This window comes from Nicotiana tabacum, chromosome 17, assembly GCF_000715075.1.
Source record: "Nicotiana tabacum cultivar K326 chromosome 17, ASM71507v2, whole genome shotgun sequence".
NCBI lineage: Eukaryota > Viridiplantae > Streptophyta > Magnoliopsida > Solanales > Solanaceae > Nicotiana > Nicotiana tabacum.
This window is the reverse complement of record NC_134096.1, coordinates 102,847,834-102,861,555: the sequence shown is the minus strand read 5'-3', so window position 1 is coordinate 102,861,555 and position 13,722 is coordinate 102,847,834. Positions and strand designations below refer to the sequence as shown.

Below are 13,722 nucleotides of genomic sequence, written 5' to 3'. Positions count from 1 at the left end.
TTGGGCAAAAGGGATTTTTTAAATAGGTATGGTTGGAATTCATTGAAAAAATATAGATGTGACAATATACAAAATTCGAACAAGATTAGAGGTAATTTGAACTGATTTGGTATCAAAATTCATAGTTAAAATTGAGTTTAAAAGATTATTTTATGACACATGTATCAAACATGTATCACGTATGTGTCTCACACAGAGGTATACATGGATATACATGTGATATACATATGATACATATGTGATACACAAATGATACACAGTGTGATACACATATCATCTTTTTCATGTTCATCTTCTACTTCAAATTTTCAATCCAAACCACCTCAAGACTCTATCAAATCATCCCAAAAATGAGATTCAAGCTTCTTAAGATGTACTCAATCTATTCTAATAAAACTCACTCAAAAGAAATGAAAAATTTGACCTTTTTTGGCTACAAATAACTAATTGACTAATATTAATAATATTTGACTAATATTAATAATATTTTATGAATTGACCAATTTTTGTAATAACTAGTTATAGATTAACCGATAGTTTTCCTTTTTGTATTTTCTAAAACTACACAGACTTTTATATAATTTGGAATGGCTCGAAATCATCAACGGTTGTACAGAAGCCCATATCGGCCCAACAAAGGCCCATTCATGTTCCGTATAATATAAAATTTCGGGATTGAAATTCCTATTTTAACCTTCTGCGAAAGTAATCCATGTCTTCCTCGGTGTACTTTACTGCACAACATCCAATCAGTCGCTCAACGCATCTCGATGTAGTCATTTTCCGTTGCTAAAATTCCATAAAAGCCACTAACCAACCCATGTATTTCCAAATCTAGACACGCTTCACGTTACGGAATTCTCAATTTCTCATGCCTTACCGCTTCTTTACCAACACCCCCCCCCCCCAACGCTTAGCACGCCCCACGAAAAAAACTCCATTAATAAATCTACTTAGGTTTTTTCCTCTTCCGTTTTATTTTCTTTTTCATCTATAGTTAGAATTGAACACAACTTTATCTATTATCTTGCCCCTGTCTTCTTTCTTTTCGATTTTTTTCAAGTTTGTCTTATACATTTTTTTTGGACCTGGGACGTGCCCAATCGACCATTATTTCTTAGCATAAAAATCTGGTCACCACGCATTTATTATATCGTCCTTATTTTCCCCCTAGCACTTGCAACAATTCCTTAGTCAAGAACGAAATTGACACCCCCACTAAAATCTCCAAATCTGCACCTACTGCAAAAAATTGTTAGAAATTCTTGATCTCTGCTATAAAGGTACATTACCTATCATCTCTTTCATGCCTGTATTTTAGCTTAGACAATATTAGTGTTGATATACATACATATATGTAACATTTTTTATTTGTGGGGTTGCCATGGACCTATGTCTTCATACCCAAATACGACAAGCAACATGCACCAGTAAACCCTTAAGCACCAAAGCAAAATCCCACTTTCCTTTGATTTAATTTTTCTAATTGACTAATTACAAAGATTCCTAGGGCATGCACGATTGATACATACATTTGGGGTAGGTCAATTCAATTTGGTACTTTTTAATTTGGACCCACCTTTTCAATTTTGGTTACTAGGCTTTGTCGTAGTACATTCTTGATCTGTGCAAACAATTCAATTTTGATACAGTTAGGGTTCTTATTGTCTTGCTGCTAAGTGATAATTAAGATAATATAGCGTTTTGTAATTGTGTTTGATTTGTTAATTTGCAAGTTCAGACACATTGGTTTGAAGCTGCTGTCTTTGGTTATTGGCAGCGATACCAGTATGACTTGTTTAAAGCTAATTTTTTCTGAAAGTGTTACAGTTTTCCTAGTAACTCCCCAGCTTATCGTACAAAATTGACTAGAAATTCTGGTCATGTTTCAGTTACAGTTGAAATTAGATTGAACTATGGTCTAACTTAAATTGTGCAGCAGTCCATTAAAGCTGGACTGCGAAGTGGATGCTGAGATGGACAGCTGAAGCTTTCCGGGTTGAAACAGTTGAATTATTAGTTGGTAGAGCGGGATTCGACATGGATTAGGACTTGAACCAGCGGAGATAGTTTGCTGATTTGACTGATATAATTGGGCATTATTTACTTTATATTTTTTTTTCTAGTTTTGGTTTCAGAAATTTCTTCGCAGAAGGAAAGTGAGGACTTCAGTAAGATAAAATATGCTGCATTTTTCCTCTCAAATCTTTCAGATATAAAGATAATTCTCTCTTTTTCATTCCTGATACGTTTTTGGGATCTATTTTTTTCTATAAGTAATCAAAGATTTTATAAATGCTCGCACTAAGCCAGTGCGACAAAAACATAACTACAAAATGTGCAAATCCCCTATTGTGTCTAAAATTGGTTTTTGGGATCTGTTTTCTGGAAATAAGAAAGATTATATTTTAGAACATTACTCGTACTAATTTATGAAAAACTTTAAATTTGAAAATTTGCATATATTATACCTTCTTGTTACTCCCATTATAAATAGAGCTATCTCCTTTCTTGAAGAAAATTATTATATGCGTCTGTGTGTGTTCGTGTGCGTGCATAATTTCCCCCTTTTAACTATAACTTTGCTGTTTTGATTTTAAAATACCTATAATAGGTCTACTGACCTGATTGTCTAAATGAAGTGCGATTATCTTCTTAGATTCCTACGGAATTTCTAGTATATGCTCAAGTTTCCCAGCAAAATGCTTAGCTGTTTTAAAAGATTTATTTTTTAATTGTATTTGATCAGTAGGTATATAAGTGCGAATAATATTACGGGAGCAGAATTAGTTGCAGATTTTGTAAAATACATTCAGCTACAGTACTAATTATTAGAGACAATATGATAAATACACACATTTTTTAAGGTAATAGTAAAATTCTTCATGCAACCTAAAAGAAAAAGAGATTTTTGACACTAGCAAATACACTTGTGAAAGTTACCTTCTTATGTATTATTTCACCAAGACTGGATCCATGAGAAGAAGGCTTTAATAAGCCCTTACTGAAAGTTGAATTGTATAATTGCTGAAATAGATTCAGTTGGTTGCTTATTTGCTAATTGTTTGTTAATTGCAAGTTAAATGGATTTTTAACAGAGTTCAATTCAATCGGAAGAGTTAGTCTAAATCAGTTAAATGCCAATTCTGTGTGGCACGTGCTTTAAGATTTGAGTTCTAATGGATGAATTAATAGAGATTGTCTGGAAATATTCTGCCTGCTACTTCAAAAGATTGACATTGCTCCTGTATGCAACCGAGTTAAAAACTTGAAATAGGTGCATGTTTTGGTTTGTCATAAGTTCTTGTATTTGGCATTGAAAAAAGTAGTAACTTATATTTATACAGCTTATTGCTAAGAAAATAAACTGTATGCATGTAGTTTGCCTCAGAGGTTTGTAAATTTATTTATTCTTAGTATTTTTGGATTACTTGTTCAACCAGGGATATCTGTCAGGGTTTAGCATATAATATAGAGGTTGAATTGAGTACCAAAACCATACAACCATCGTATGGCAGTGAAGATTATTTTCTGCAATTATGGTAGTGCTCCCATGTTCCAATGTATGTTATGTCACGGAGTCTGATTGCCCTCAACAAGGCTCTGGAACTACTCTTATGTATGGTGGAAAATCAAACCACCTTGAACATGCAGAACAAGTTCAAGCCGGTGATGTGAAAGTCGATGACATAGTTCTTAATACGAAGGTGTGCCAGGAAGAGAAAGCAGATGGGCATCAATGCACCGTCGAGGATTTACCAACTCCAGACGGGCTCCCTACTAGAGATGCATATTATGATTTTGGAGGAGATAACCAAATGCTGTCGAATGATTTCCATGATTCTGGAGATGACAATGTTGAGGAACATGACCATGTTACAAGACCTGGCCTGGCGTCTGAGCGCCTGCAGCCAGTTGTTGACAACATTGAAATTGGAGTCCCTAACACTAACCAGGTGGTGGGATCCTCTCCCTGCGAGTCCAAGTGGCTTGAAGAAGATGAACCTCTAGCTGTATGGGTCAAGGTAATTATTGGTATTTGGTCATTTTCTCTCGGTATATATCTCTATAACCTCTTTGCTGAACTTTTCCTATTTTGATAGAGACCCAGTTGGACCTGTTAATTCTTATGTTTGCTTAAATCATCTTTAAAAGTAGATAGCAACATAACATGTTCCTGCATGTTTTTGTTTGGCGAAGGAAGTAGTTCCAGGTGTGAGTTGTCAAACTGAACCCGATTTTCACTTTGGAAGTCTTAGACATGAGGCCAAGCCATTTAGCTGTATAGAATGAAAAACAATTTTCTTTTAAAAAAGAAAGTTCTGCACATCAATTAGTCAAGTTTAGTGAGTCTAGGACATATTCTCTTTCAATGCAACAGATTGAAAATGTTACATCAAGTTTTCTGTGGATTGGTGAGATCATGAAGATACTTACCATTTTGGCTGATTAAATAAATTTTCTTTCTTTCCTTTTTTCATGTACTAAGAGGGATCTCTGAAATTATTGACAAAGGACTTTTGTCATGGCATATTACTTCCTTTTCTTTCGGTGAAGTTGAGTAACTTTTGTCAATAACACACCAAGATGGTGTCAAAAGTATGTACATATATGTCTCTACCACAGTAATCTATCAAACTATCATAATTAAATATGCGAAAGGGGATCCTCTCTTTACATAGTAGATATAAATGAATAAAAAATAGAAGTAAAGAGTAATATCAAGGAACATATGAGACGAGGCAAAGTTGACTTGTAAAATTGATGTTGGACTTAATTTGTTGGTCGACTTGTAAAATTGATGTCTGTCCATCTTAAGCAGCAAATTTGTATTTCCTTTCTATGCTCTAAAGTACTGTGGAATAATTTTAGTGTACAATATGATGCTCTTTGTAAATTATAATTTTATGGAAGCACATTCTCATTTTGCCTTTGTTTCCCAACTCCAATACCCTCCCCGACCCCACCTCCCTCTCCCCTTCCCCGCACAACCCCCCCCCCCCACAACAACCCACCCCACCCCCCCAAAAAAAAAGCAATAAAAAGGAAAAAGATTGGTTACTGATGATTCTCTATTGATTTGCATATTCTGTAGTGGAGGGGCTTGTGGCAAGCAGGAATTAGATGTAAAAGAGCTGATTGGCCATTATCGACTCTCAAAGCTAAGCCTACACATGAGAGGAAAAAATATCTTGTGATATTCTTTCCTCGCACCAGAAATTATTCGTGGGCTGATGTGCTCCTGGTTCGCCCAATCAATGAATTTCCGCATCCCATTGCATATAAAACCCATAAAGTTGGGGTGAAAATGGTGAAAGACTTGACTCTTGCTCACCGTTTTATCATGCAAAGACTTGCTGTCAGCATACTGAATATTATTGATCAATTACGTGCGGAGGTTTGCATTTGAAGCTCATATTATATATAGAGATACACTGAGACACACACTCACGTTTGACTCCTGCTTGTTTTTTCACTTTGTTGTTTTATCTTTTTTAAGTTAACATTGTTACTTGACTCATGTAGGCTCTAGAAGAGACTGGTCGCAATGTGATGGTATGGAAGGAATTCGCAATGGAGGTTTCCCGCTGCAAGGATTATCCTGATCTCGGAAGGATGCTTTTGAAACTTAATGATGTAAAATCTCCCATCTTTGAAGCTACAGAAAGATGCATACGTTCCCCCTTTTTTGTGTTTCCTTTTTCCAGCACTCTCCTTGTGGTTCGCGACACTAAAATCTGGTTCCTGAACTGCATTGTTTTTGACTTTTTTCTGACACTGCAGTGCCATTCTTTTGCGTTTTTGTTCTAAAATAGTAATGTATCTTATGTGGATTACTCTTCTTTGGATGTTAAAGAACCATCATCTTTAACTGTCAATTTTGTTGAACCCTCTGTTGATCTTTAAGCTAAGTAGAACGACCACTTGCCAAAGGTTATCGTGTCCAAGTAGGCCTTTGTGGCTGACAAAAACATCTACACTTTGGAATTTTGATACTAGCCAAATTTGTTGACAAACTCTAACTTGGTTGAAATTTCTTTTCATTGGTTGACAGCTGACATTTTAACCAGTGAGTCGACACACGTGCTAGCATGGCCAAAATGGGAATGCTTTTTTGGGCTTTCATGCGTCTTATCATGAAGATTTTTCCAAATGGATCCCTTGAGTTAATACTTTCCTTGATAAAGTATAGTAATGAATGCAATAATGTATGTTTGTCCGTGCTACGTTGTATACGAGTTTTGTCAAGTGGAGTGTAAAATGAGTTCAGTTTACCCAACATCCATGCAACACTGTATGTTTGTCCATTAAGGGCCAAAGCAAATAATTGTGATTCGTAGAGAATCATGGTTTGACTCCTGATGGCTTGCACTGTACTTATTCTAGCTTGGCCTGGAATATTGCTTCTCTTGCTTGGCCTGGAATGATGCTATTCTTTCTCAGATTGGAATAATGCTATTCTTACTTCTGCCTGGATAACACAATCACTTTCTTCTGCAGATGATACTACCGTCATATAAAAATTCATCTTCGATGGAGTCTTGGATTCAGGGCTGTCAGAATGCAAACAGTGCTGAAGCAATTGAAATGCTGAAGGAGGTAAATCCCTAAATGATGCTCATATATGCGCCCGTTCTGTTGTACGTATGTGCTTTAAATTTTTATTGTTTGTTTTGCTATTCTTTTGTTGTCTTTTCCTTGAGTGAAAATTTCATTGCTTCTGGTAATAATGATTAATTAACTATTACATATGTCTACTTGACTTCTCATGATTGAGTTTTTGTTTGTTACATTGGAAGACTTTAGACTTTATTCTACACCACTGATGCAGTTATATGGATAGGTGCTGCTCTTTTGAGAGCTGATTGCTGCCTTGGAATGTGAAGTTTGCAAGAACTGAAGTATGATTGTTGTTGCCACATAAGAACATGCTTCACCCCCCAAAAAAAAATAAAATAAAATAAAGAAAGAAAGAAATAGGGAAAAAAATACCTAAACTACCATCATCAAGAAGCAGAAGCCCCCCAAAAAATAAATAAATAAAGAAATAGGGAAAAAAAATACCTAAACTACCATCATCAAGAAGCAGAAGCCCCCCAAAAAAAAGAGAGAGAGAGAGAGAAAAGAAGCAGAAGCCAACTTCCCCTTGCCACTTTTGATAGGGGAAATGATGTATTTGTGTCAGTTACTGACTTGTACTTTCACCTCCTTTATGTGAACTCGTTAATCCTTGATTGTATTTGCTGCTTCACTGATAGCAATTTCTACCTTAATAGCATTTTACCATATTAGTGGAAGCCTCATTTGGTTGAATGGATGCTGAACTAGTCTTTTGAATTTTCTGATATTCATATCTTGGCACAGACTGAACCTATTATCTTGTAATTCAGGAATTGACTGATTCTCTTCTTTGGAATGAGTTGAACTCACTTCCAATTGAAGCATTACATCTTGATCTGAACTCTCAGTGGAAGAACTGCAGATCTGAGGTTATGAAATGGTTTTCAGTTTCACATCCTGTATCTGATAGTGTAGATGTTGAACAACCGAATAATGGTAGCCCATTGGCGGTGGAGTTTCAGCAGAGCAGAAAGAGGCCCAAGCTTGAAGTTCGTCGTGCTGAGGCACATGCTTTGCCGCTGGAATTTCAAGAGTCACATCAGACTGTCACTGCTGGAATTGACACTAGTGTTCTTGGTGGCCATAGTGTATCCAACAATGTACTCTTAGATTCTGAACCTACAAAAGATGACATTTCTCTCGGAGAGGCTCCTCAAAGTGGTTCTCCTGGTAGTATGACAGATAGATGGGGAGAGATTATTGTTCAAGCAAACAATTCTGAGGTCATTCAGATGGAAGATGCGGAACTGACTCCTATAAATGGAGTTGTTACTAGTAATTCCTTTGATCACGGGAATAAGAATCGCCAGTGCGTGGCTTTTATTGAAGCCAAAGGAAGACAATGTGTTAGATGGGCAAGTGATGGTGATGTTTACTGTTGTGTGCACTTGGCCTCTCGTTTTGCTAGTAGCTCCACTAAGGCGGAAGCATCGCCACATGCTGATACACCTATGTGTGGAGGGACCACTGTTCTTGGGACTAAATGTAAGCATCGTGCCTTGTGCGGCTCTTCTTTCTGTAAGAAACACAGGCCCCACGATGAGAAAGGATCAGGCTCCAGTTTGCCAGAGAGTAAACACAAGCGAAAGCATGAGGACAGTGTCCTTAGATTGGATACTTCAAGTTGCAGAGATGTCATTCTCGCTGGAGAAGTTGAAGCTCCGCTCCAAGTTGATCCCATCTCATTTCTTGGTGGAGCATCTTGCAATAGAAACAACTTGATTGAGACACCTCAGCATTTGCAGACTAAGCCTAGTGGTTCGGAGATGCATTGCATTGGATTGTGGCCACATGGAAGTGAGCCTTGCCTAGAAGGTCCGAAACGATATTCATTATACTGTGAGAAGCATTTACCAAGCTGGCTTAAACGTGCGAGAAATGGCAAGAGTAGGATAATTTCAAAGGAAGTATTCTTAGAACTTCTGAAGGATTGCCACTCCAGGGATCAAAAGTTGCATTTACATCAAGCTTGTGAGCTTTTCTATAGACTTTTAAAAAGTGTACTTTCTTTGAGAAACCCAGTCCCAAAAGAAGTGCAATTCCAGTGGGCCATATCTGAAGCTTCTAAAGATGCAAAGGTTGGTGAATTCTTAATGAAGTTAGTTTGTACTGAAAAGGAGAGGCTGAAAAGTGTTTGGGGCTTTAGCTCTAATGAAAATGCACAAGCTTCCCCTTACATCAAAGAACCAAGTCCAATATTATGGATTACAGATAAAGACCAGGATCACAATGATATCATTAAGTGCAAAATTTGCTCAGAAATGTTTCCAGATGAGCATGTGCTTGGCACACACTGGATGGACAATCATAAAAAGGAAGCTCAATGGCTGTTCAGGGGTTATGCATGTGCTCTCTGCCTGGAATCTTTTACTAATAAGAAAGTTTTGGAAGCTCACATGCAGGAGAGGCATCATTCGCAGTTTGTTGAAAATTGCATGCTTTTCCAGTGTATTCCTTGTACTAGCAATTTTGGGAACTCAGAGGAGTTATGGTCCCACGTGCTCGCCACACATCCTGCCAGTTTTAGGTTGTCTCATACTGCTCAAGAGCATCATTTTTCCGTAAGTCAAGATTCGTCAGAGAAGCCTGATATTGGCAAGTCAGTGTCTGCACCGAATATTAATTTTGAGAACCAGTCTGGTTTCCGAAAATTCATCTGCAGATTTTGTGGCCTGAAATTTGACTTGTTACCTGATCTAGGCCGCCATCATCAGGCTGCTCACATGGGTCCTAATTCTGTTGGCTCTCATATCTCAAAGAGAGGCATCCGTTTCTATGCTTATAAACTAAAGTCAGGAAGACTTAGCCGTCCGAAATTCAAGAAGGGTCTTGGATCTGTAGCATATAGGATTAGGAACAGAAATGCTCAGAATATGAAGAGACGCATCTTGTCATCAAACTCCATGATTAGTGGAAAATCTATGATTCAACCTAGTGCAACCGAGACAGCTGGTCTAGGTAGACTGGCAGATCCCCACTGCCTAGATATTGCAAAGATACTGTTTGCTGAGATTAAGAGAACAAAGCCACGGCCAAGTAACTCAGACATCTTATCAATAGCTCGGATTACTTGCTGTAAAGTTAGCCTCCAAGCCTCACTGGAAGCAACCTACGGAATTTTGCCGGAGCGCATGTATCTCAAAGCAGCAAAATTGTGTAGTGAGCAGAATATCCTTGTAAGCTGGCACCAAGATGGTTTCATTTGCCCAAAAGGATGTACACCTGTTCTTGATCCTTGCATAGTATCCTCATTACTTCCCCTTCCTGATCAAGTGAATAGAACCAGCAGTATTCGACCAAATTCCACTATAAGTGAGTGGATAATGGATGAGTGTCACTACGTCATTGATTCTCAACAGTTCAAGCATGAACCGTCCGACAAAACTATTCTCTTGTGTGATGACATAAGCTTTGAACAGGAATCAGTTCCGATAACTTGTGTGGTGGAAGAAAATCTTTTTGCCTCCCTCCACATTCTTGCTGATGGTTCCGATGGCCAAATAACCACGAGTTCTCTTCCTTGGGAGAGCTTTACTTATGTAACCAAATCGTTGATTGATCAATCCGTTGGTCTTGAAATAGGGGTAACTTCTTTTGACTTCTAGTAGCCATGCAACTTCATTTCATCCGGCCAAGCACCAGAACAAGTGGTTTTCATAATCTTAAGTTGTTGAATTCTCTCTCGCTCACTCTCTCTCCTCTCTAAATCATTTTTTTCTATTTTACGGCAGAGTTACCAATTGGGGTGTTCTTGTCCAAATTCAGCATGCTCTTCTCAAACTTGTAATCATATTTATCTTTTTGATAATGACTACGAGGACGCAAAAGATATTTGTGGGAAGCCTATGTGTGGAAGGTTCCCGTATGATGAGAGAGGTCGGATAATGTTGGAGGTAAAAGATACTTTCTTTTGATTAGTGTTGCATATTCTTGTGACTTAGGTAGTTCGTTAGTGATTTTTGCTGATAATTACTTACTCTAGGATGCCTTGTGTACTATCTTCTGCTCAATAACCTGGATTTGTCTGATAACTGTGTTGGCTGAGAGAGTGTAACTACAATCACCATACACGATGCTAGTAATTTTGTAGGATGTGCTTGATTCGATTAGCATATTGCTGCCTGATTGTCTAACTTTATTGTCAGGAGGGCTACCTAGTCTATGAATGCAATCAATGGTGCTCTTGCAGTAAATCTTGCCAGAATCGGGTTTTGCAGAATGGATTGCGTGTGAAGCTAGAAATATACAAAACCGAGACGAAGGTAATACTTTGATCTGAAGTTATTAAGAGGTTAGTTTCTCTAGCTATTTACCATTTTGGCTCACAGGGATGGGCGGTCAGGGCAAGAGAAGCAATCCTTCGCGGTACATTTGTGTGTGAATATGTCGGAGAGGTACTTGATGAGCAGGAAGAAAATAAAAGACGCAATAGGTTGGCACACATTCTACTTGGTAAATTGCTTTGTTGCACTTTATTGCACCTTATTTATATCTGGCTCCTTCCTATTTGAGTAGGTATGGCAGAGAAGGTTGCGGGTACATCTTGGAGATAGATGCTCACATCAATGATATGAGCAGACTGATTGAAGGGCAAGCGCCATATGTAATTGATGCTACTAACTATGGAAACGTTTCCCGTTACATCAACCACAGGTACTATTGCAACTCTCTTGTTGATTTGATTTAGTTGCAATGTGGTTATAACTGTGTCAATTTGCATTATATTTGGACCATCAGCTTCTATAATAGTGTAAAAGTAAAGGCAAAGACCAGGTTAGTTGCATTTTTGGCCAACTTGTTTAAGTAATGACAAGAATAAAGCTTCAAGCTTTATTTATCAGCCCACGCATTTATTCACAGATAAAGGTTGACTGAACTATATCTTGATGATAAATACATCAAAATCAGTAAGCAGGTGATAGCAGTTGCTAATGAAGTTCTTAGATTTGATTGTAAAGTTAATCAGTGGCTTGAAAAAAGTATTTTTGATGTAATGTCGGCATGGATAGTGAGGCACAATGTTTTGAAGTAGTCCTAGGATTGATGACGTTATGGCCTATGGGCATGAAGAAATCGCTACGTTTCTTTATAATGTATATCCTTAGTAAGCTGTTTGTGATAATCTGATACAAAATGTGAAAATGTCGAGCATGCCAACATAGATAAAATACCGTCACATGGAGATACCCCTGTATATTTGCCCTTGAGTTTATCAAATAAGTCAGTCTTACCTAGCTTTTACTTGAGTTTTTGGAATTCTATAACGTATCACATTTTTTAAGCATGCAAACATGTCTTTGATAAGGAATTCATCAATATGTGATGGGTGAAATCATTCTTGTCAAAAAAGTAAATAATCTCTCCTTGCTAACTGTTGAGCTTGACCCGAGGTTAACTAGATCCTTGATTAAGCTCATTCCATGTTCTTTTTCCTCTTCTTCCCTCCGCTTTCGCTTACTTTGGTCCATTCTTTTTGTTGAGAAAATGGCCCTTGGTCTAACTCACTCCAAAAACTGGCTCAAGTGGTGAGGTTGTCCAAGACTATATAAGAGGACTACATCCTAGTACATACACTTAACCAACGTGGGCCGGAAGCTTGGATATTTGGAGTGATAAGTAACATATCATGATTCATGGGTGAACCAACTTTGAGAAGCGGCTCCGATACGAATGGTCTGAATATGGATCTTGGATCGAACTCTCCCCAAAAGGTAGCCCAAGTTGTGGGAATGTCCAAGACCATATGAGGAGATTACAACTCTGCACAAACCAATGTGGGATACTAATACTTAACAACTTTTTTGTATGAGATGGAATATCTCAACTCAAAGTTGCTTTATAATGCCAAATGGCACTTAAAATGGTCAGTACATTAAGCCAACAAATATATTTATTGCAATAAGAGCATTAAATTATTTGATGATTGTGCCAACAAATCATCGAGTGCTTCTACAACTCTTTCTCTCTTCTGCCTTTCTGTGCTCCTACCTGGGTATTGCTGAGAGAATTAAATATATATAGCTGAAAATTATTTGATGATTGTGCCGAGTTTTTGCATCTTATTTGTGTTTCCTGCTGTTGGTGATGAGTTGGTGTGTAATTTTGTTTCACATTGCTTTCAGTTAATTTCTTACAAAGTTTTGGTTTCTTATTTGTTGCTACTTTAGTTGCTCGCCGAATCTCGTGAATTACCAAGTTCTTGTGGAAAGCATGGATTATCAGCTTGCACACATTGGTTTTTATGCAAGTCGAGATGTATGTTCTCTCTCCTCTTTGGTAGATATTGGTCTAGTAACCATGCACAATTGTATGATCTCTAAGATTTTGAAAAAATAAAGATTACTGCTCGTCCTTACTTTCTTTGTTGAACTGGAAATTTTGGTTACTTGAATTCATCTTATCTAAAACTTACCCACACCTGGTGCTTACACCAAATCATGCAATTTAACCATAGGAATTGAAAATTAAGAAAGAAACATCCAATTAACCATGATTAACTGATAAGTGTGGGGTATCCAAGACACGTGTCTTCGAATCATTGATTTGGTGTGGACAACGGGTGAGGGTAGATTTTTACTCTTTACGGCTCTGATACATTTTTTTCCCCCTCCTTCACTTTGCCTTTTGTGGCTCTGACACATTGTGGCCCCTCGACTTCTTGAGCAGATACTTGCAGGTGAAGAACTGACCTATAATTACAGATACAAACTATTGCCTGGAGAAGGGTCTCCATGCCTGTGTGGATCTTCCAATTGCAGGGGACGTCTTTACTAAATCCTCTGCTTAACATGTTGTGCATTCAAAGCCTCGTGCAATAAAATCTGTAGAGATTGGAATGCAGAGGCCTGGTGTGTTTCTTGCAGGAAGCAAAAAGTTTGTAAATGTCCTTAGGTTTCCTTGGCAAATGTCAAATGGGTTTTCTGTGACCTAGTTTGTCACACCCGTCTGTGATGTAGTATTGAATTTTACCATCATAGGTTTTTGTAGCTTTTCCCATTTCATTTTACCATCATAGGTTTTTGTAGCTTTTCCCATTTCATTTTTCTTCCTCTGTAGTAACTCCATTTTAATCAGAAATGTCCGTATGGTCAATTTCCACAC

At 37.7% G+C, this 13,722-nt stretch overlaps 1 protein-coding gene across 2 annotated transcripts; it reads left to right on the top strand.

The window, feature by feature from the left end:
• Nucleotides 1-736: 736 nt before the first annotated feature.
• LOC107791532 (histone-lysine N-methyltransferase SUVR5) lies at nucleotides 737-13,719 on the top strand. 2 transcript variants are annotated; one of them, XM_016613619.2, is made up of 12 exons: nucleotides 737-1,283; nucleotides 3,444-4,025; nucleotides 5,096-5,398; nucleotides 5,527-5,637; nucleotides 6,502-6,600; nucleotides 7,392-10,205; nucleotides 10,353-10,514; nucleotides 10,767-10,883; nucleotides 10,950-11,053; nucleotides 11,137-11,274; nucleotides 12,789-12,876; nucleotides 13,288-13,719. In XM_016613619.2, exons 2-12 carry the CDS (start codon nucleotides 3,540-3,542, stop codon nucleotides 13,393-13,395), a joined length of 4,530 nt encoding a protein of 1,509 aa, XP_016469105.2. In that variant the 5' UTR covers nucleotides 737-1,283; nucleotides 3,444-3,539; the 3' UTR covers nucleotides 13,396-13,719. The 2 variants fall into 2 exon arrangements, with proteins under 2 accessions (XP_016469105.2, XP_016469106.2); XM_016613620.2 differs by lacking the exon at nucleotides 737-1,283 and adding an exon at nucleotides 1,329-1,539.
• Nucleotides 13,720-13,722: the final 3 nt, after the last annotated feature.